Below are 23,186 nucleotides of genomic sequence, written 5' to 3'. Positions count from 1 at the left end.
CCCTCCCTGCCCCTCCCTACATGAAGCTCCCTTCTAACCGGAATGACACCCCCACAGAATCCAAAGTCCCCCAAAAAGGGCTCCGTGCTCATGCACTTTCTGTAGTCTGTGCTACGTGGCCTTCCCGCGGCATGGAGACCCCCTTGAAGATGGAGGCAGTGTCCTTAGTGTTTAGGAGGAGGAGGAGGAGGGCAGGAGGGAGCCAGAGGGAGGTTGGCGGCGTGGGTTAGTCATGGGCCTAGGAGACAGAGAGGGTCCCTCTGGAAAGAGGTGGTTAAGAGGGAAGGAAGCCAGGAAGCAGGATTCAATCGAGCTTTCCCAGAATCCCTCGAGCCTCTCTGCTCATTGCTGGATGAAGGGATTGGGCCAGTGTTAGGTCCCATCACGGAACAGATATCAGGGAGACCTGGGCAGCCCTTGGTGACACTCATGAAGTGGGGGTTGGGTCCTCTGGGAGGGGACCCAAGTGTCCCATCCTGACCCCACTTTCTTGTCTGTCAGTTTGTGCCCTTCCGGGACTACGTGGACCGCACTGGCAACCATGTTTTGAGCATGGCCCGGCTGGCCCGAGACGTGCTGGCTGAGATCCCCGACCAGCTGGTGTCCTACATGAAGGCACAGGGCATCCGCCCACGCCCACCACCCGCCGCACCTGCCCAGTCGCCCCCACAGTCCCCAGCCCACTCACCTCCTGGGTCGCCCCTGCACACACACATCTGAAGCTTGCAGGACCCTGGAGGCTGAGGCCTCACTCTTTGTGGTCGCCTTCCCAGACTCCTCTCGGAGGGCTGGCGGGAGATGGGGTGTCCATGACCTCACCCCACTTCCTGGCCTCAACTTCCCACCCACACCCAGGGAACTGGGGGTGGTGGTGTAGGAGACAAGGGGTACACAAGATCCTGGGGTTGAGTAGACTCCCCCAGCCTATGTTGGATAGCCCAGGACTCCCCTACTCTTACAGTCCGACTGGCCTTCTCCAGTCCCTGTACCCTCCTCCCTGGTGTCTAGTGTCCCCACTCCCTTGAGATCCCCCGTCCTGTTTCCATGGAACCCTAGACGGGTGGGCTGCCAGGGACGCGGCGTGTCACTGACCCTGCTAGGGTCACCGTGTGTGAGCAGAGCCTGTGGGCCATCAGGCTGTGGTGGAGGCATGTTAACACAGCGCCCCTTCACGACCCTCAAAGGCTCAGTGGTATGCCACAGTGCTCTAGACAGAGCTGTCACGGGTAGCTTGTGGCATTGAGCTGTCTCCTGCTCACCTCGGAGGCCGCTCACCTGCCGCGTGCACAGGGCCAGCCCCTGGGCTCCCCTCCTCCCTGCCCCTCAGAGGCTCTGGGACCCGAGACAGGAGCCCGGAGCCCCAGATTGTCCCCCACCCCCACCCAGCACAGCCTCTGCTCTCTGGACCTCAGTGTCCACAGCTATGTGACGACAGGATTAGTCAGGTGGTCCAGAGTTTCCTGAGTCACCCGAGGGTCCATTCCATTCCACATCCAGCCTCCCCATCCCCTCCTCATGGCCACCGCCCACGCCCAGGCTGTCCAGACTCTGGGGTGACCCCGTTGCATCCTGTCACCCCCACCCCAGTCCTTCAGTTGTCAGAACTCCTGCCCCTGCTGTGGAAGAGTGAGGGGCAAGGAGGTTTTCACTACATTTACCCCACCGGCCGCCATCCTTTGCCCCGCCCCCCCCCGGGGCAGGTCTTGCATGTGTCCCCTGTGCCGCATGGGGTCCCCGCCTGCCATCTCCCATCCCACCCGCCTCTGTCATGCATGGTGATGGTGGTGTTTCTACTGTCTGGTCCTGTGCCTGTCTGAGACCGTCTCTGTGGAACTTGCCTTAAACTGAAGTAAACCGGTTCTTTTAGTAGGAACCCCGGCCCCTTCTCTTGGAAAGCAGCTGCTGCTTGCCTGGCGACTGTCTGCTGCCTCAGTTCTTTGGTTCGGTCACGCCTCTGTCAGACTCTGTGCGAGTCACGGGTGTGTGTGTGTGTGGCAGGGGTTGAAACCTGCCCCCCCCAACACACAAACATCAGGGAAGACAGGAGAGACAAGTGTGCGGACACTCGGGCCTGTAACCTGCCTTCAGAGAGTGGGGAGAGCCAGGAGCAATGGGAGAGAAAGAAAGAGCAAATACCAGCAGCGAGAGGTTTTCGATGAGATGGTCAGGTGACTGGGGGAGCCGCGCTGGTGTCTGGGTGAAGAGGGCTGTGGTAGGTGGGCCCAGGGCGGAAATGCTGAGTTAGAAGCCTGGCGCGTTTGAAGGGGGACAAGGAGGCCACCGTGATGAGAGCTACGCCAAGGAGCTCAGGGACCGACATCAGGGAGGGGCCAGACGGCACAGGGCCTTGCGGTGCACGGCGAGGCCTCCGGCGTTTGCTCTGGAGAAATGCAGCTGTCCAGGAGGCGGGAGAGACAGCGCGTGACCGGGGTCTCGCCAGTGTGTGGGTCACCATGCTATTCAATTGCTTATTCCCTCATCTCAGCAAATACCCACTGAGCACCGGTTCCAGGCCTGCTCATGGGTCAGGGGTGCTGGCTCATCCCCTTCCCCCTCTCCCCCCTCCCGTGTCACCCTCCAGGATAAATCAGCCAGCACAGGGCAGCAGGGCCAGCCAGCAGGAAGGTCGGGAGCTGTGGCTCTCAAAGGCACTCTGGCCCATCCAGGATGAGCCCAGCAGAGTGATGGGTAGGGTTCATGTGTGCACTGATGGTGTCACATCCCCAGGGTAGGGTACATGTGTGCACTGATTGTGTCACAGCCCCAGGGTAGGGTTCATGTGTGCACTGATGGTGTCACATCCCCAGGACCCTGTTATACACACACGTGCACACAAACTACACATGCTGTCCAGTCAGCCCCATGGGCAGCCATTCTGAGTCCGTACCCACGAGGAGTTCAGTACTAACCATCCTCCAGTTCAGGACTTGTTTACTCCTGATGACTTCACGGTAAATTAGAGCTGACTCACAGCCGTCCCTATAATCAGATGCCCCGAGACTCCCATGACGCTGCCGTGAGTGAGAATGGGGTGGGGTCGTGGCTCGAGAGGAGGGAAGTTCCCATAACCAGCAGCCCGTTTTCTATCTCCTTGGGCGCCATGGAAAAGTGTAGGGAGGAGATGGGTGCCCCGCAAGGGAACCCACACGCAGAGCAGCTGCCCCTGGGCTGGGGGAGGGCACCAAAAGTATCTGCGACGTGGCTTCTCTGCCGGGTTCCTTCCCAACGTGTGTTCTCCAGAACCATTACCCGATCCGGAGTCTGAGGCGACTGTTCTCTCTGAGTCCTCAGTGGCCTTCGGGGCCACCAAAGCCCTGGCAAGTTATATAGCACAGACTGGCTTGACGGAGTCAACACAATAGTCCTGGGGTTTGACCTCACAGTCAGACTCCCCCGCCCCCTTCTGTCTTGCTCTTGCTCTGTGTGTGTGGTGTGTGTGTGGTCATGTGAGTGTGTGTGGTCATGTGAGTGTGTGTGTGTGTATGTGTGTGTGTGTGTGTGTTGTAACCAGTAGTGTTAATAAAAAGGCTGTCTTGAGAATGACAGCGGCCACAGCCTTCCTGGTTCCAGGGCCAACGTAGACGCGAGGCCACATCTAAAGAGTCGGAGAGAGAGGTGGACCCTAGTGGGGAGGAGCAGGCCCTGAAAAAGTCCCTTCCCAGCTACCTAAGAAAAAGAAAACACTCTGAAGAAAGGGCAGGGCTCAACAATTCGCAAGCCCAGAGTCTCGGCTCTACAGTGACTTAATTTTTGTTCCTGTCTGGGACTGAGGGTGTGTGGGACGGAGCTGGCGGGGTGAGCAGGGACGGGCAAGGCAGGTGAAGGGCTCTCTCTGCTCTGCCTGGCTGTGGCCCATGGCCTGCAGGACTAAGGACCCCAGGGTGGTAGGTCCAGAGCGGTGCTGTTTCTGCCCCCTTTTATCATCTCCTCTCTAGCGCCCAGAACTAGTAAACATAAGATGGTGGTGGTATCTTGGTGGTGCCCCTCCCCCTCCTCACACATGTTAAGTGGGTGCCTCCTCAGAACCATCCTGTGAAGAAGAGAGTCTCATCCCATTTTGCAGATGAGGAAGCTGAGGCACAGAGTCCCAGGATGACAAAACTGTAAGGTTGGGAGCCCACAGATCTGAGCTTCACAGCTCCTTCACGAGTGTGAGCTGTCACCACAGCACTGGCTGCTGTTCCCATTCTGGCGTGCGCGCTGTGTCCCCATGAGAAAGTGGAGGCAGGCTCTGGAAGCTAAGCTTTTCTGATGCTGGATACAACCTGGGGTGACACTATCTGTGACATGGCACACCAGCATGCCAGGGGAAGAATCACACACACACACACACCTTGTTGCCCCTGCTCCAAGTACTGGGGTTTTGGCAGCAGCAAGCCAAGCTGTCTCCCTCCCTGTTTCTTACCAACCCTACCCAGTTTCTTCCCCAGCACTTGGAAGGCAGAGGCAGGTGGATCTCTGTGAGTTTGAGGCCAGCCTGGTCTACAGAGAGAGTTCTAAGACAGTTAGAGCTACACAGAGAAACCCCGTCTCAAAAAAAAAGTGTGTGTGAGTGTGTGTGTGTGTCTGTATGTCTGTCTGTGTGTGTTTATGTGTGTGTTCATGCATGCGTGTGTGTATGTGTATGTGTGAGTATGTGTGTGTGCATGCACATGTACGAGTGTGTCTGTATGTCTGTGAGTGTGTGTGAGTGTGTATGTGTATGAGAGTGTGTGTGTGAGTGTGTGTATGTGTGTTTCCGTATGTCTGTGTGTGTATATGTGTGTGTTCATGCATGTGTATGTGTGAGTATGTGTGTGTGCATGCGTGCGTGTGTGTGTGTCTGTATGTCTGTGTGTGTGTTCATGTGTGTGTGCGTGTGTGTGTGTGTGTCTGTATGTCTGTGTGTGTATATGTGTGTTCATGTGTGTGTGTCTGTATGTCTGTGTGTGTATATGTGTGTTCATGTGTGTGTGTGTGTGTGTGTGTGTGTGTGTAGGACCCACCTCTGCCCTGAACATCCACATCTTCCTGTAAGAAATTCTGAATCACCAGCCTGCAGTCTGCAGGTGCTGGAACCCGGCTCCGGAGCCATGGGTGCAGCTCCATGGGTAGAGTGCTATCCCATTGCCACGTAACCCAGGCGTGGGGTGGGAGTGTATTTCCTGCCTGTTAACCCAGCACTGGAGAGGTGGAGGCAGGAGGATCTGAAGTTCACAGTCATCCTTAGCTACAGTCAGCTTAGGACATCTGAGACCCTGTCTTGAAGAGAAGAGAGGAGGAAGAGAGGGAACGGGAGGGGGAGTGGAATCCCCAGCACCCAGACAATAAGCAGATCACAGCTGTCTGTAACTGCAACCCCAGTGCTGGAGGTGGACGCAGCCAGATCCTGGGAGCCAGTGGCCAGCCAGCAGAGCTGAAATGGCAAGCTTCCGGTACAGGGACAGCCCTTTCAGGTCAGAAAGGTGGCAGGCGGCAGAGGAAGACATGCAACATCTGACTCTGGACATTGCGTGCCCAGACATGGCACAAACACCGGAACACTCGTGCATGCATCTCACACACACACACACACACACACACACACACACACACACACACAAAAGAAAGGGTGATCCTGTCCTAAAATAAAGTAAAAGAGGAACGGGTGAAATGGCTTCGTTTGCTGCCAAGTTTGAAGACCTGAGTTTGATCCCTGAGACCCGACCAGGAAAAGACGACTCCAGACGGTTATCCCCACCCCTGACACGCAAACACACATACAGATAATGAAGGTGAGCGTTTAAGCTTCTTAAGTAAAGAGAGGGCTAGGGTGTAGCTTACTGTAGAGCACTTGCCTGGCATGCCTGGGGCCCTTGGTTTAATCCCCAGAACCACAAAGAAAATCAAACAGCTCTAGCCTTTTCTGGCAACATTTGGAAGCAGGGTCAGGAGGATCATGGGTTTGGGGCCATCCAGGGCTACATAGCATACATAGCAAGACCTGCATCGGCGACAACAAAAGCCAAGATCCATGTCTAGGCTGCATCCTTGGCTCTATCTCCAGCGTCACATAAACCGGGTGTGACACCAGCACTCATGAGGAAGAGGGAGGATCAGAAGTTAGGGTCGGGGCTGGAGAGGTGGCTCAGAGGTTAAGAGTACTGACGGCTCTTCCAGAGGTCCTGAGTTCAATTCCCAGCAACCACATGGTGGCTCACAACCCTCTGTAATGAGATCTGGCGCCCTCTTCTGGCCAGCAGGCAGACATGCAGGCAGAACACTATATACATAATAAATAAAATAAAAAACAAATAAATAAATCTTTAAAAAAAAGAAGTTAGGGTCATCCTCAGCTCCACAGCGAGTTCACAGCCAGCCTGGGCTACGAGAGACCCGGTCTCAAAACGACAGAGGAAGTGGTAATTAAATCCTCCCAGCTCCTCACGTAGGGCTGATACAAGGTCCGTCCTCAGAATGGCACCTTCACGAAGGTCCTGAGTAAACAATGGCTGAGGTTTGTTCCTGCTCAGCTTGCAAGGCCTTCTCTCTAATGCCCCCGGCCAAGCCTCTAGTCTATGTCCTCTCCCCTTCCCAGACCACGCCCCTTGCTCCTCTCGCCCTACCCTGGTCTCCCCAGCCTTTTCTTTAATCAGCCTCAAGCCAAGCCATAGCCAGATCCCCCTAGGCTGCCATATTCTTAGAAATGAACACGTACCTGGAAGTTCCCTCTGAGGTCTACCTTGAGTCCTGCTGCTGACCTCTGTCCACCTGGGGTTCCATTTATCGCTTAATGTCTGTGAACCCTTAGCTGTCCAGAAGGGCTGACACCCCAACATGTCTCGACTGTGGCACATGGTGGACCCAGCATGCCAACGTAAGTTTCTGAAAGGTGTCTCTTCCCAAACCACACCTCGAGGGAAGCTGAGTTGGCTGTCTGGAGGCTACTCACCACCCCCCCTCCACCTCCCCTCCAACTACCCCCTAAAGTGGCTGGCTGCTTGACGGGTTCCCAGGAGTCATGCTCTGCTCCTGGCCTCATTAGCTTTCTGGAGCATTGGGGGGGCAGGATCTGCCCCTCCCCTCGTGAGTGCCATTGCCTGGAACTGATGGAGAATGGGGGGGGGGTGTTGGAAGGAGAAGGCTGTGAGGTAAGGGAGAGCCATTGAGGAACTCGGGAGAAGCAAGCCCGGTGGCTGGAGTCATTGCATCCAGGTTAGAGTGGAATGGGTATCTAAGGGCTTCAACCCCATCTTTGGAGGCATCAGATGCTGGAACCTTCTGAACCTGACCAGGTATCACCAGCTGCCCTGTGTGCCAGTTCCCTGGCTCTGAGGCCTCCCTAAACAGTCCAAGAAGGTGCTGGGGAAGCCTGGAGCCTGTGGCTAACAGGAGAGTCCTCTTGCCAGGACCCCCCCATCACCCCCACTCTCCACCTGGCCATTTCCACTGGTTCTCCACAACACTGAGGCTTCCTCAAGTTCAACACCCTGTCTCCAAAAAGGTCCAAAGTGTCAATCCCACCCCTGGTTCCCATGGGCTCTCTATTCAGTGCTCACACAACTACAGAGCTAGAGCTGGGCAGTGGTAGCACACGCCTTTAGTCCCAGCTCTCAGGAGGCAGAGGCAGGTGGATCTCTGTGAGTTCAAGGCCAGCCTGGTCTACAAGAGCTAGTTCAGGACAGCCTGAAAGCCACAGAAACCCTGTCTCAAAAGAACAAAAAACAAACAAACAAAAACAACACCTGCAGAGCTGGGCAGAGCCCCAACTCAGAGGCCATCCCTAACCCCCCAGACCCCGGAACCAGCATCCTGCCAGGTTTCATGGGGCAGTCCACGGCCCACTAATCATAGGCATCCAATGGCTACTGAGGACCCCAAGGTTTAGGGCAAGAAGCAGGATCCTGGTGCAACCCTCCACGGGAGTGCCAGAGGGCTCAGGGCACGACACCGGTCTCAGGATTGGATTCTGCAAGGAAGAAACCCGCCTCTGAGAGGGGAAACCGAGGCAGACACAGGAGTAGTGGGAACTGACTGAATGTGTGAGTTCAGAGCTGGCACAAGACAGATTCTCTGCAAGGTTTACTTCCTCCTCCATATCGGGTCCCCTGATTGCATAAGGCATCGCTAGGCACTGGAGAAAATCCAAAAATGTTCAAAAGGAAAATAGCACCCCATGTGTGCCCTGTGTCCCGGTTAGTTTTTATTATTATCCACGTAACCCAATCTAGAGTCACCAGGGAAGAGGGAAAATTAAATGAAGAATGGTCTTTGCCATGCTGGCCCGTGGCAGGCATGTCTTGCTTGATGATTGATTCAGTAGGGCTCAGTCCACTGTGGGTGGCACCATTCCCTAGGTATACAAAAGCCAGGTAAGCATTAGGCCGTGTGTGAGCGAGGAAGCAGCGTTCCTCCACGGTTCCCGCTTCAGTTCCTGCCCTGACTTCCTTCAGTGACGGACAGTGACCCGGAGGTGTGAGCCGGAAGAGCCCCTTTCCTCCTCTGAGCTGCGTTTGGTCAGCATTTATCACAGCAGAAATGAAACTAGAATGCCCTGGCATCTTGCCATGGGGTGAATGAAAGATTTGGGGGCACTTTCCTTGGGTGGGGTTTCTAGACTTGTCCTGCCATCCACTCCAGCCACGTTTGCTCAGTGGAGTGGAGGTGACACTGTCCCCTGCAGGGCTTCTGTGTCACGGCTGTGTCCAGGAAGCAGAATGGAAACCATAGGAAGGGACAGTCGTGATGGGACCAGAATGGTGATCAGCGGCAGCAGCCAGCTCTCTTGGGTGGCTCCTCGGGGGTCACTTCCACCATCGAGGCCCTCAGGCGGTCCTCCTGCATCTTCAGTGACCTGTGTGGCAATGTTCCCGAGTCACTTCTCCCTCTCCAGGAGCAGTATGAAGAGCTGTGGGGTAGCTGGGGTTTGGGGCTGGGGGACTCCACCCTTTGTCCTCTCTGCTCATGGCAGTGGAGAGACGGGGCTGGGGGACTGTGACCTTCTGTCCCTTTTTCTAGCCCACTGGGTGCCAAGCAATACTTTCTCTCTGTCTCTGTCTCTGTCTCTGTCTCTGTCTCTGTCTCTGTCTCTCTCTCTCTCTCTCTCTCTCACACACACACACACATGAATGAGCAGCTCTAACAGGAATAAAGAAGTCACATTCCGGGGCTTGAGCCTGAGCTGAGACCCGGGCCAAGGATGGACACTCTGTGTCACTGGAGGGAGGTACCAGAGAAGCCATGAGAAGCTTACCAGCCACCCTAGACTCAAGGTCAAGAGCAAGCCTGGGGCTGGGAATTTACAGGAGATTGTGTCCTGTAGGCACCACACAGCCTACCACAGGCCAGGGATGCTGGTGGGCTCTGATGCCCTTCCCAGCGCCCACCTCAGCTGTTCACTGAACACACAGCAGCGCAAGGCCCCACATAGAAAGGGCAGAACGGACAGATGGACTCCTCCCAGACAGCCAGAAAACATACTAAAACAGTGAGTGCAGAAGGGCGCAGGTCCAAGGCGGGGCACAGGGAGAGTAGCAGGATGTCACGGGAGACACACAGACAAAGCGGACAGATGGAAGACAGAGGCAGGGGAAAGAAAGGCTCCACGGGGCAGAATGGCAGAGGGGACTGTCGGGGGCACTTTGTCACGAAGTCACCAGAGGCCAGGGCAGGAACCTTAGTGACAAGAGAAGGGAAGGGAGATGGTGTGACAAAGCTGTGGGGGCAGCGCATGGGGTCCGGGACCAGGGGAGGGCTGCCCTGGAGCACTCTGGGTATGGGACACACTCACCGAGCCAGGCTCATCAGGGGCTCCAGGATGTTGTGACCCAGGACAGCGCTGCACTCACCAAAGGGGATCCCCAGCTCCTGCAGCCACACAGAGTGACTGAGAGGCCAGGTCCAGCCCTGCCAACCCCTCACCAGCCACCCTCGTTCCCCAGCTGGACCTCTGCCCACCAGCCACGGCAGACACGGGGTGCCATCCTGGAGACTTAGAGTAGAAGTCGGACCTACGGATTGACTTAGAGAAACACACAGGGATCTTTTTTTTTTTAACGCTCAGGATTTTGTTTGTATGCTTTTCTAAAAGAATTCTGGGCTGGGGCTATACCCCCACCCAAGGCCCTGGGTTCAATTGGCAACACACAAAAACAGAACAGGAAGATCCAGGCATTGTGGCAAATACCTATAACCTCACGCTTGGGAAGGAGAGGCAGAAGGGTCAGGAATTCAAGGTCAGCCTCAGCTATGTAGCAAGTCTGAGGCTAGCCTGGGATACATGAGACCTTGTCTGAAAAAGCCAAAAAGGCAGCCGGGTGTTGGTGGCGCATGCCTTTAATCCCAGCCCTTGGGAGGCAGAGGCAGGCGGATCTCTGTGAGTTTGAGACCAGCCTGGCCTACAGAGTGAGTTCCAGGACAGCCAGGGCTACACAGAGAAAGCCTGTCTCAGAGAAAGAGAGAGAGAATTACAGATAAAGACTGTGGACTGGGGGGTGCTTAGGGCACAGACTCTGAGAGGGTGAGTCTTCCAGGCACTTAAGTCAAGGAAAGAGCCAGGTGTGGTGGTGCACACCTTTAGTTCAGTACTCAGGAGTAAAAGCAGACAGATCTCTATGAGTTCCAGGACCTCTAAGGCTACACAGAAAACCAAAAAAGAAAATAAAAACTAAAAAGCCAAGAGGCTAGGGGAGACGGCCAAGCATGTAAAGGCACTTCCTGCCGAGGCGCATGGAGTCAGGGGACAATTTTCAGGGTTCCGTTCCCTTCTTCTGCCACGTGCTTTCCAGGGATTGAACCCGGGTCATCAGGCTTGGTGGCCAGCACCTCTACCTGTGCTAATTCTCGGTCCTCTAGCAGCATGAATTCTCAGAGAATGAACTCTTAAAGGTGACAGACTACTGTTCTAGAGACGGGACGGTCTGCCAACTGGAGCCACAGTGGCCAAGGGCGGTACTGGGAGGGACTCTCTCCCTAGGTTTCGAGGTTTTTTTAATTAAATATATATGTATGTATGTATGTATGTATGTATGTACACACACACATATTTGCTTTTCTATAATGCGGTTAAAACTCATTTATAAATAATAGCATCTCCCGTCTGGCAGCATAGTTTTTGAAGTCATCTTCCCAAGGAGAATGCTTGAGTCTTAAAATAGAATAAACGAGAAGGGAGTATGTTAATTAGAGACCAGAGATAAAATTAAGGTTTGATTGGGGATTTTCGGCGAGGCTTTTAAAACTGCTTTCACTCTGAAGATGTTTTTCGCGTGGGTTGGGAACGAGTGGGAATCTGCTAATTCCATGCAGTGTTCAAGGTGGCGCCCGTGGGCACAGCCTGGGTTTGAGCCCATGGCCAACCTGCAGCGACTCAGAGGTCAGCCCCTGGGGCCGGGGGGAGGCAGGGACAGGAGGGCAGGAAGCCCTGTGTCGTCCCCCCCCCCACCCTGTGTCGTGCCAAGTGGCGATTCCCTGTACTCACCTGAGCTAGCCTTCTCCCGGCGTCAGCGGGCACCTGCCTCTTCTCCTCACAATCCATCTTGTTTCCCAGAAGGACCATGGCCACCCTGTCTGCACCTGCATCCTGCACACAGAGCATGTGCACTCAGCCACCCTCTACGGGTGCCAGGCCCAAGACAGAAGCTTCTAGACGTTTCTAGAAGCTATCAGGCATCCTCTCACCTGGACCCTCTCTTCTCCTTTTGGCTCACAAGACCCTTCGCCTACTTTCATGGCTAACCTTGTGGACACCTTCCCCCGGAAGCCTTTCCAGATCGTCCCTGCCCACTCTTCACGACTGCGTGCCTCTGGTTGCCTAGGCTGCCTCAACCCTTGTGTCTGGCTGCTTTTCTTTTCTTTTTTTCTCTATGTGTATGTGCGTGTGCATCATGTGTGCGAACAGGCAGCCATGGAGGCCAGAAGAGGGGGTCAGATCGCTTGGAGCTGGAGCTACTGACAGCATGAGTGTGGGGAGCCAATTGCTCGTCCTCGGGAAGCGCAACGGGACAGCTGAGCCGTCTCTCTAGCCCAAGTGCTTTTCAAATCATCATCATCATTACAGTTTCCCGCCACTGACTGCTCTCTTCCAGGTGCCAGAAGCGGCTGTTCGAGTAAACCTTCCCAGCTCCCCCATGAGAGAGACAGGAGTTCTGGGAGGTTCAGCCACGTGTCCAAAGCCACAGAGTGGGGGATGAAGTGGACAGGTCCAGGCTGCTCCCTCATGTACCACCTTATCTTGCTTTTTTTTTTTTAACTCTCTTCCATTGGACTAGAAACTTCTAAAGAGGGGTTTGCGTGCTTCACTTGGCCCTAACGCAGCCTCATGTTGGGCTCATGCCCTGCAAAACGCCAGCATAGAGATTAGGTGTATGCGGGACCTGGAGCTAGACACTGTTAACGGGAAGTCCCGCCCAGGAGACCTCCTCGAGGGACGCATGAACAATTCGCTTTGGGGCCTTTACCGCGTGATTTCCCTGTGTACAGGGCTCCTCGTGCATCTGTAGCACTGGGAGAAAGAGCAGTGGGTGTGGGTGGATCCCAGGCTTCCTCTGGACTCCAAAGCCTCGGATACGCTCACCTGCAGACAGTCCAGCCAGTAGCGCACGTGGTTGAAGCTCTCTCGGGAGGTGACGTCATACATGAGCACCACGCCCTCCGCCTTTCGAAGCAGCTGCCGTGTGAGGCTGTGGTACCTGCCCAAAGGGTCTGCGTGAGGCCACCATATCCAGAGCCTGGGGACGCCCCCAGTCCTACCCTAGGGGTGGATCTGATGTACTTGGGGTCATTTAGGCCATCTCCCATATGCTGTGACATTTGGGTCTCTGCTTCGTGGGTGAGTTTATCTCCAGAACAAGATTCCAGAAATGCACTGCAGAGTGGAACCCACGTGCCCTTCAAGTCTCCCTTACTGGGGTCGGTGAGTTAGATGGGAAGGCCTGCTGTCCAGAAGGCTGGTCAGGGGGGAATGGCTGTCTCCGCCTCCCCCACCCCGGCCCCAGAGCTGTGCTGAGTGCTGGCACCTGAGCTCACGGCCCCTCCTTCCTGATTCCCTGTGTCTTGGATCTCAGGGTCTGATGGCTTCAGTGGGTAGACCTTGTCCCATTACCCAGGACGTAGGCTATTCCTCCCACACTCGGAGCACAGCCCAGTCCCTGGCCGCTGGCCGGGACAGTCTGAATACCTCTCTTGTCCAGCTGTGTCCCACAGCTGCAGCGCGAAGGTTTTGTTGTCTACCATCAGGGTTTTGACCCGAAAATCCACTCCTAGGACACACAGAAAAAGACAAGAGGCCTTGTGCTCTCCACCCAGGACAGCCAGCCCCAGATGCCCCGATGTGCACCCACTCCTAACCCCAGCCTTAGAAGGACGGAGCCAACGCTGGGCTCCTCTCTGCTCTCCAAAGGTCCCCGCAATCCAGTGTCACTCCTCCAGGCAGCCTTCCCAAGGTGGGGAAGGGACCCACTGAGTCACACCGTGTGCTCTGGGACTTCCCGGGGCGAGTCCCCTCGTATCTTGGAGGCTCCCTTTTTCATCAGCACGCGGCATGTAAAAGACCCATAAAGGCCGGTGTGGGGGGTGGAGTGGCCTGGGCCTAAAGGCTCCTCGGGGTTTCTGCTAGGTAACCAAGGTGACTGCGTTCGTCATCCCTCCACGGGCTGAGTCCCACAGCCCCACCCTTCCCTGTAGTCATAGCTGCAGAGCCAGTCAGACCTTGGGATAAGGAGCTGAAAATGAGAGTCTGTGCCCCTTCCAGCTGACCCCGCCCCCATAAACTCACGTCGAAAGAAGCCTGCTGGACAAAGGAGAGGCAAAAATGGGGGGGGGGGGGGGCGAAGAGATGGCTCAGAGGTTAAGAGTCCTTACTGCTGTTGCAGAAGAGCTGTTCAGGCCCCGGCACCCACATTAGGCAGTTAGGCAGTTCACAAGCGCCTGTAACCCCAGTTCTAAGGTACTGAACACCTCTCTAAGCCTCCATAGGCATCTGTACAGATGTGCACAGCCACATATAGATACTCAAAAGATAATGAAATAGATCCTTTTTTAATGGGAGGGGGTGCTCTGTCCCTGTCCCCACCCCTTTCCTGCGGAGCCCACTGCAGCCTGGCAGCTCCCCGACACCCACAGTTTAGGTGGAGGTTTCCATGGTGACCCCTGTAAGTACATGCTGCTGCCCCCTAGTGGTGGTTCACACGCGTGCCCCGCCCTACCCCCCCCCCATCTCCTCCAAGAACTCTGACCCTGCAAGGCAGCTCCTGAGTAGCTGCCCCTTCCTGAGACTCCTAGGAGCCCAGGACTGCAGGATCCTGAGACCGCCACATTCAGCTGCACACCCAGCAAACCATTCACCAACAGTTCTCAGCCGTTCCCGCCCCCTCCCCCCTTGATTTCTGCCCCCTCATCTACCTATCCTGAACTCCATTCAGCTAAGCCACTGAGTCTTTGTTGGACACTTCCGGTTCGAGCTCGCAGCCCAAGTACCAGCGGCAATCCTCGGCAGAGCCGGGCACACGGGGGTCAAACCTTCCTGGGTAGGGCCTACGCTTTGACCGTGGGCTTTGCCCTGAGCTTCAGCCTTGGGGGGGGGGGGGTCAAATGAGGGCAAGAAACCTAGCTAGGACTCAGTTCTCTAGCACAGTAGGACCAAACTGAGAATCACACGTGGAGATCTCTCAAACGAATTGGGCGAGGGCTCTGATCTTCCGAGAGGGGCTGGGATGGAGTAGGCACCTGGCTGGCTACGGGCGCAAGCGTGCTCCGTCTGAACCGTGAGGAACTGACACAGCACCGTGGGGCTGGGGAGATGTGAGCCTGCAGCCCGGCGAGCCTGCAGCCCGGAGAGCAGATATCCAGAAAGCCACATAAGCACTGGGTCGGCCTGCCACCCACTCTCAGAAGTCAGAGGTGGGGCTCCCGGGAGCATGCTAGCTATGGAGACCAGACATATCGGCGAGCTCAGGGCTTAATTGAGACACTGCCTCAATGAACAGGATGGAAGAGCGACCGCAGACATTTCCCAAAGTCAGACTTGTGGCCCCACACGCGCACACACACATACATACAAAACCCATACCTTAACCCCAGCCTCCGGGTGGTGGGGACAAAGACAGGCAGATCTTACTGTGTCTAACCCCTTCCCAGGGAGCACCTGTCCATTAACACCAGAGCTTAAATCCACCAAAACTCTCAATAAATCCTAATCTGATTCATATTACCTCCTACGGTGAAGTCAAGAATCCCAGCCTCACCTGAGGGGAGGCTGCAGAAGGAGCCCTAGTCTCCAGCCCATCCCCACAGAGGCAGACAGATCTTTCTGCTGCCTGATAAGAAGGATAGTTTTGAGTGTGGACTTGACACAGTGTAGAATCGCATGGCCATGAGGAACTGTCTAGAACAGGTTGAACTGTGGGCACGCCTATGAGGGATGTTCTTACTAGGGAAAAGTGAGATGGGAAGCCCCACCCTGAAGGCGGGCCCCACCCTGAAGGCAGGGCGGCATCGATTCACAGGCTGGGCTCTGGGCTCAATGAAAAGAATGTGTTAACTCATTGTTCTCCTGACTGTGAATGGGTTTTTTGTTTGTTTGTTTGGTCAGTTGGTTTTGGTTTTTCAAGACAGGGTTTCTCTGTATTGTTTTGGAGGCTGTCCTGGAACTCTCTCTCTGTAGACCAGGCTGGCTTCAAACTCACAGAGATCCTCCTGGCTCTGCCTCCCAAGTGCTGGGATTAAAGGTGTTCGCCACCAACGCCCAGCTCTGACTGTGAATGTAATTCATCCAGCTGCTTCAAGCTCGGCCACATTGATGACCCTACAACAGTGGACTGTCCGTCAAAAATGTGAGCTAAAATAAACCTTTCTCCCTTAAGTGGCTTTGGTCAGGTTGTCTGTCATTATTACCATGGAAACCAAGGTAAGGAGAGATGTTGTCAGGGATAAGACATGAGCAGAAGATGCCAGAGACACATGGGCGCTTATCAAACAGTAGCTTAGGTGATTAATAATGGTGGCCACATAGACCCTGTGGTGCACCTAACAGTAGCTCAGGTCTGCTTTGGGTCCCTCTCTTTTTTTTTTTAAGACTTATTTATTTAATATGTATAATGTTCTATCTTCATGTATCCCTACAAGCCAGAAGAGGGCACCAGATCTCATTACGGATGGTTGTGAGCCACCATGTGGTGCTGGAAACTGAACTCAGGACCTCTGGAAACTGAACTCAGGACCTCTGGAAGAGCAGATAGTGCTCTTAGCCTCTGAACCATCTCTCCAGCCCCAGACACTGAGTCTTTAACGTGGTGTCCTGGTTAGTTCTCATTGTCAACTAGAACAAGCTGGAGTCACGCAGGGAAGAGGGAATCCCAATTGAAGAACGGCCTCCATTAGACTGGCCCCGTCTGCAAGTCTTACAGTGTAAGACAATGTCTTGAAAATCAACGGGGGAGGGCCCAGCCCACCATGGGTGTCCCCATCCCTAGGCAGGTGGGCCTGGGCTGTATAAGCAAGTTAGCGGGCATAAGCCGGTAAGTGAGTAGTCCTCCGAGGTTTCTGCTCCAGGTCCCTGCCGTGAATGTGTGCCGCATCATCCCTCAGGGGTGGGCTGTGACCCGGAAGCGCAGGTTGAAATGAACCCTTTGCTCCTCTGAGTTTCTTTTGGTCATGAGGTTATCTCACCAACGCAGGTCAGACTAGGACACCAGGTAAGGATTCTTGGGCAGAGAAACCCTAGAGCCTGCCAGAGGCCTTCGTACAGCAGGGTGGTGCTAATCCTTCTGCTTGGCCCAGACTCCCAATCAGCCTGACATGAAGACACACCTCTCCACCTCTGTCCCTCTTACAGGAGCCACCGAATTATTGTGATAAAACGTTTATAATACGAGAGCCATGGGTGACGTGGACTGAGGGTACAATGCCTGCCAGACATTCATTATCATTATTCTTGACGTGTGTGGGCTCACAACCACTTCAGGAAGAGACGCTGCTCCCGTCTCCACTGGCAGATAAAGATGTGGGGGCCAGACGGGACTGGACCTGGGCTGTGCCCCCTGCAAAGGTCCATGCATTTATAATTTGGTGCCTAGCCTGGGGCTATGGGGAGGCAGAAGAATTAAGCGGTGAGGCCTGAGGGCCGGGGAGGTGGCTCCTCCGTTAAGACCAGCGGCTGCTCCCCCGGAGGTCATAGGTTCAGTTCCCAGCACCCACCACAGTCTGTAACTCCAGTTAAAGGCGATCTCACACCCTCTACTGACCTCTGAGGGCATCAGGCATCCATGCGACGCAGGCAGAATACCCACACACATAAAAAAACTTTTTGATTAAAAAAAAAAAAAGAAGTGAAAAAAAAAAAGAAAGAAAGAAGTAAGAGCATTTGGGAGGCAGAGGCAGGCAGATCTCTGTGAGTTCAAGGCCAAGCTGGTCTAGTGAGCTCTAGAACAACAGTCATGGCTACATAGAGAGATCCCTGTCTCAAAAAAAAAAAAAAAAGTGAGGCCTGGCTGGCACTGAAGTCTTCTGGTCATTAGGTACATGTCTAATGTGGATAGTGGGACCCTGGATCTCTCTTCTGCTCTGCCCCCAACTCCCACCCATTGGGGTAGGATCTCATGTAGCCCAGGCTGACCTCAGGCTTGCTAAGTAGCCGAGGATGACCTTGAACTCCTGCTCCTCTGGTCTCTACCCCCTGAGTGCTAAGGTCACAGGCACGTTCCACCATGCTCTGCTTACTCAATGCTGCGATCAAAGGCCCGGCTTCACACACTAGACCTGCATTTCACCTCTTTGGCTCCCTCTACCCCCACCTCTCCCCCTCCCTTCCTCCCTCCCCCTCCCTCCCTCTCTCCCCCTCCCCCTCCTGTACCACCATGAGCAGTTAGGCTCCCCCACATGGCTCCCACCATAACGCACTGCTCTGCCACAGGCCCAAAGGCAACAGGACCAACAGCGAACCCTAACCTCCCAAACTGAGCCAAAATAAAGCTTCTGTAAGCCTTGGGGCTTTGTGACACAAAACTCACAGAGGAGTCAAACGAGGCATCCAAGTTCACAGCCACAATGAGTGGTAGGGCCAGAATGTAAACCCAGGACCCCCAGGGTCCTATCTTGCCACGCTCTGAATATGCTCTGTGTAAAATACCCAGTTTATGTCTCCTGCCAGGACATGCAGGCAGACCTGGGGCATGTTGCGAGCATGTCCAGGCTCTGGAGGGAACTGCCTGCCACGTGGGCGGAGACTAGCCTGTCCTCACCCTCCACTAACACCGGGACCTAAATTGCACAGTGTTTGCTCCTGTGGCACCCGTAAGCCAGCCAGATCAATGCAGCGAGAGCAAATTACCTGTAATTAGAGACGATTAGTGAAATGCTAAGGTTGTGCCCATATAAAATACTGCCTCATGAAGGCCCGTGGCCAAGGCAGAACCTGCTGTGTCTGGGACGGCTCGCTCAGGGACTGCTCTAGCTTGCTGGCCCTGGTCCAGGACCCTACAGTGCTAGCTCCCCAAGGGGCCGTACCTACGGTGGCTGTCAGCCCGGTGGCAAAGGCATCATGATGTAACAGGTGTAGGAATGAGGTCTTGCCCACATTGGAGTCCCCCAGGAAGACGACATGGTAGAGGTAGTCGGGGTCAGCCTGAGACTTGCCAGCGGTGAGGTCCCCGGGGGAAGTCAGTTCAGCCTCCCCGGAGCCTGTTCCTGGGTCTTCCGGCCTGCTCTCTGCCCCTTGCTCCGTGGGCTGAGGGGTGCCGGGCTTTCTCTCCACCTGAACAGGCACGGACATGGGCCCGGGCTGAGCTTCCGGTTCAGCCAAGGTGAGGAGGGCTTCTGTGGTCTCTGGGGCACCTCCTGCAAGCCCAGCCTCAGGCCCCATGAGGGGAGAGCCTCTGAGGGGAGACATTTTGCCAGGAGCAGGGACTTCTGCCTCAGCGGGCGTCTGTGATGTGTCAGGCAGGGGATCATCTTGTTGGGGTAACTCTGGGTTCCTGGCTTCCAGGCCATGGGCCTCATCGGCCTGTTCTGACCCCAGGTGCTCCTGGCCTCTGTCTCCTGAGTTTCCTCCCTCAGGTCTGGGCTGCTCTTTGGGACTCTGGAGGAGGTGGGTAGACAGGCTATCCAGCCTCAGGACCTGGCCATGGGCTTCTGGGAAGCCCCTAGGATGACTCTCCTGTGTGGTCAGGTGCGCCTCACCCTCCACTGGTGTCTCTGTGGGTACCTGGCCCACAGGCTCCAGGCTTGGGGAGGGCTCCGCGGCCCCCTTGGGGAGAGTCATGGCTCCCTGGGACCCTATGCCAAGCTTCAGGTCCTTTGTCAGGACCTCTCTTTCCATAGGCAGCTTGGCTGGGTCAGGTCCAGGCCAGAGGCTCTTGTCACCCAGATCTGGGGCCTGGGTCTGTTTTCGGGACCCAAGTGGGGACTGAGGAGGAGGAGGAGAGAGGCCCTGAGGACGAGGCTCAGCCCCAGAAGCAAGCGGCACTCTGAAAACCGCTGACTCCATGCTCCCAGACTCCCCAGCCTGGGCTCCTGGCAGGCTCCAGAGGAGGGGGGACTTGGGCCTAGCTTCCAGGTCAGGGGTGTCCACAGTCTGCTGAGAACTGCCATCCTGCCCACCCTGCCCCTCGGGGTCCTCCACCCCTTTCCTGTCCTTGACACTGGGAGGCACCCGGGCGGGGCTTTCGGGACCTGGGTCTGGATCTGAGGTTGGCTCCCAAGCAAACTGTAAAGCATGTATATTGGAAATGGAGATCTGCCTAACTATCCGGGAAGTCTGGGGGCCTGAGGTGCCACCCGGGGTTGGGGGTGGGCTCCAGCAAAGCTGCAGGGCTCGGTGGGAATTGTCTCCAAATCTATTCAGAAGCTGGTCCCAGTCGTCATTGTCCCCAAACAGCTCAGGCAATGGGGTCTCGGTCTCCTCAGTGGGGACAGCCTGAGGGTCTGGGGCCGTCTTATTTTCTCTGGGGACACTGGGAAGGAAGGGAGAAGTGAAGGTCAGGGAGGTGGCAGTTAACTGTGTCCCCCAAATCCCGATGGCATACTTTCCTGTGGCCAGCTCTCCTCCAGGGCTGGCTGAGAGCTGAGAGCTCCCCGTCACCCCCGCCCTGTCCCATTCCATATCTCAAAACACACAGGAACCTTCACCTCCTCCAGGAAGCCTGCCCTGACCAGGCAAACCTTCTTACCTCTGAGCTGTTACAGACAGAGCAAGTACCTACCTGGGAGCTGTGTTGTGTGAGTGTGAGTGAGTGTGTATGTGGGTGTATTGTGTGTGTATGTGTGTGACTGTGTGTATGTGTGTGTGATTGTGTGATTGTATGTGTATGTGTGTGATTGTGTGGTTATATGTGTGTCTATGACTGTGTGTGATTGTGTGTGTATGACTCTATGTATATGTGTGTGATTGTATATGTATGTGATTGTGTGATTGTGTATGTGTGTGTGATTGTGTGATTGTATGTGTGTGATTGTATGATTGTGTGATTATATGTGTATGTGTATGTGACTATGACTATGTATCACTTCATGTGTGATTGTGTGTGTATGCTTATGGATGTATATGTGTGTGATTGTGTGATTGTGTATATGTGTGTCACTGTGTATATGTGTGTGTGTGGTTGTATGTGTATATGTGTGACTGTGTGATTGTATGATTATATGTGTGTGTATGACTGTGTGTGTCTATGATTTTGTATGACTGTGTGTGTGATTGTGTGCATATGATTGTGTATGTATATGTGTGTGATTGTGTATTATGTGATTGTGTGATTGTGTATGTGTGTGACTGTGTGTATGTGTGTGTGATTATGTGACTGTATGTGCATGTGTGTGACTGTGTGTATATATGTGTGTGATTGTATGTGTATGTGTGTGATTGTGTGATTATATGTGCATGGGTGTGTCTGTGTGTCTGTGTCTGTGTGTCTGTGTGCTGAGGTCTAGCTAGCTCCATGCAGAATGGACTTTCCTGACTCCCAGAAGCCACTGCTCTCTACCTGAGTCCAGAGAGGGCTGCTACTTGCCTTGGTTCTTCCTCTGCCTGCCAGGACACTCGGCCCCTGGCAGTGTTCAGATGTCCCCTTGTCACCTGCAGCTGTCCCCGCACCTCTTCTAACTGCCCAGCCAAGGCACGCTCAGCCTCGCGCAGCTGCAAGTTCTCCCGGCTGGCCTCCTGCTGGGTGCTGCTGAGGTGGAGGAGCTGTGCCTCCAGCTGTGGAGGGTGGAAGGGAGGAGAGGGTTGAGATATTCCTCTAGGGTGACAAAGCCTCCAAGTCCTTGGTGAGGCACGGACATCCTGCCCTGTGCCCCCACTGCCCAGCTCCTGAAGACCCAGCTTGCACGCGGATGGGAGGGGAGGTCACCCTGTGAGGTGTGGGGAGTGGGGAGGAAACCATGACCAGAGGACGGACGTCCTCACCATCCCCTCCCCAGGCCACGCCCTGCAGCAGCTGCTGCTGTTCCCGATCCCATCTGGACTGCAGGGGCTTCTGACCCAACAGTGACTCAGAGGTTCCCACGGCGAGATCCCACGGGGCAAGAGCACAGTCACAGAAAGACCTGTAGCGTACGGACTCTACGGTGGCCTCAGATGACAATGGAGCCCAGAACTTTCCTTTCTTTCTCTCCACCCTGCCCCCTTCTGGGTCTCACATAGCCCAGGCTAGCCTTGAACTCCTGATTCTCCTACCTCCACTTCCAAGAGTTGAGGTTACAGGCCAGTGCCCCATACCCAGCCTGTCCAAAGCTTTTCCTCTTCCTGTTGTCCCCACAGGCAACCTCATTTAACATGTGAGGTCTGGGAAGTGCTGTGGGGACAGACACCTCCTTCTCCGAGGCTGAAAGCCTAAGGCTAGGTGAGCTGCAGGCTCATTTCCCTGGGTCTGCCTGGCTCTTCAGGGGACCTGATCTGACCCATGGCAGTGTCCCCAGTGTCCCTGACATGGCAAGGAGCAGCCAGGGAGTCCTTGACTGCCTGTGGCTCCAGGAGACCTGTCCCCTGGGAACAGTGAGAAGGCTGTCTGGGCTGTAGGCTCCCCAGAAGGCCTTACTCACCTCTCTCTGGCCCGCTGCCAGCCGCTGAACCTCCTGCTCCTTGGCCTCCAGAGTCTCCTGCATGTGGGTGCTGAGGGCCATGCCCCGGGAGTCGCTCTGCAGAGAAAACGGGTCAGCCCCGCTCTGCAGACTCCAGAGTCAGCTCGGATGGGCTGCGCCTCCCCACCTCACCCCCACCCTGGCTGGGGCTCAAGGGCTGAATGGTGTCCACAGAGAGGACTTTGGGGTTCCCCACTTGGGCCTGAAATCTCACAAGGACACCGAAACCCAGAGAATAGAAATCAGTCCAGGCGGACACGGATGCCTTGCAGAGACGGAACACACGCCCAGCAGGCTCACCCCGTCTCTGGGGAGCACAAGCTGCAGGGCAGGGGGCTCCCCATGGCCTCTGTGGCCCTGCTACTAAATCTGGAGAGGCTACTTCTTAGCCACTACTAAGCCTGGAGAGGCATTTATCCAGGGCAGGGCTGCCGCCCAAGACGCTCACCTGGGCCTGCAGCTGCTGCTTCTCCCTGCGGATCTGCTCCTCCGTCTCCTCATAGAGCTGTCTCACCTTGTGGAGATGGTCAGAGGCTCGCCTGCAGTGCAGGAGGTGGGCACCAGACAGCCCCTCAGGGCCTCTGGAACTCTAGGCCTGGGACCCTTCAGCCTTGCTTACCCTCAGTGGTCTCAGACCCCTGTCATGTCACTCTGGGCCTATTGGTCACCCATCCCCCACCCCATCTATGGTCCCCATTGTCCCCACTCTCTCTACCCCCACCACCCTCAGTCACCATCCTGGCCCCATGACTCAGGCCCCCATGACAGGGCTGTGACCCTGACAGTTACAGGGTCACGGAATAGGCCCCTGGAGTTTCTTCCTCCTCAGACTCGGCTCTGCCTACCCAGTCACCCCAGAAAGGAGTAGAATCTCACTTAGGATCTCCCAGTGTGCAAGGGACGCCTGCTATGTCCCCACTCACTTCTTCAGGGTCTGCTCCAGTGCCTCCCGGTCAGCCCTTGCCTCCCGCAGGCGACCGCTCATCTTGGCCAGGAAGCCCTCCAAATCGCCTGCCAGCTGGGGCTCCTCCTGCCGCAGCTCCCCCCACAGCTTCCAGAGCTCAGCCTGCCTGGAGTATGGGAACCTCCAGAGGTTAGATACCAGAGGGCCAGGAAGGGGGGGGGCTTCTGTAGCCCAGGCTAGCTTCAGACTTGCTATG

The 23,186-nt window shown here is 55.5% G+C and overlaps 2 protein-coding genes across 4 annotated transcripts in view; one reads left to right on the top strand and one right to left on the bottom strand.

Moving 5' to 3' along the window:
• Positions 1 to 1,873, top strand: part of Cpne5 (copine 5) — an 85,809-nt gene extending 83,936 nt beyond the window's left edge. For all 3 annotated transcript variants that reach the window (XM_005084911.4, XM_013124361.3, XM_021235823.2), the window contains one exon: positions 502 to 1,873. In XM_005084911.4, the coding sequence (XP_005084968.1) occupies positions 502 to 720 (219 nt within the window). In that variant the 3' untranslated portion in view covers positions 721 to 1,873. The remainder of the gene's footprint in view (positions 1 to 501) is intronic.
• Positions 1,874 to 8,139: 6,266 nt separating this feature from the next.
• Rab44 (RAB44, member RAS oncogene family) overlaps positions 8,140 to 23,186 on the bottom strand; it is a 32,089-nt gene continuing 17,042 nt past the window's right edge. Inside the window, exons 5-14 of the mRNA XM_005084929.4 lie at positions 22,950 to 23,096; positions 22,475 to 22,565; positions 21,988 to 22,083; positions 20,958 to 21,145; positions 18,460 to 19,904; positions 13,136 to 13,217; positions 12,533 to 12,647; positions 11,438 to 11,539; positions 9,749 to 9,825; positions 8,140 to 8,812 (exon numbers count right to left, since the gene is read on the bottom strand). Of these exons, the coding sequence (XP_005084986.1) occupies positions 8,722 to 8,812; positions 9,749 to 9,825; positions 11,438 to 11,539; positions 12,533 to 12,647; positions 13,136 to 13,217; positions 18,460 to 19,904; positions 20,958 to 21,145; positions 21,988 to 22,083; positions 22,475 to 22,565; positions 22,950 to 23,096 (2,434 nt within the window). The 3' untranslated portion in view covers positions 8,140 to 8,721. The remainder of the gene's footprint in view (positions 8,813 to 9,748; positions 9,826 to 11,437; positions 11,540 to 12,532; positions 12,648 to 13,135; positions 13,218 to 18,459; positions 19,905 to 20,957; positions 21,146 to 21,987; positions 22,084 to 22,474; positions 22,566 to 22,949; positions 23,097 to 23,186) is intronic.

The sequence above is a fragment of the Mesocricetus auratus genome, unplaced genomic scaffold, assembly GCF_017639785.1.
Source record: "Mesocricetus auratus isolate SY011 unplaced genomic scaffold, BCM_Maur_2.0 Super-Scaffold_100027, whole genome shotgun sequence".
NCBI lineage: Eukaryota > Metazoa > Chordata > Mammalia > Rodentia > Cricetidae > Mesocricetus > Mesocricetus auratus.
This window is presented reverse-complemented; position numbering and strand designations above follow the sequence as displayed.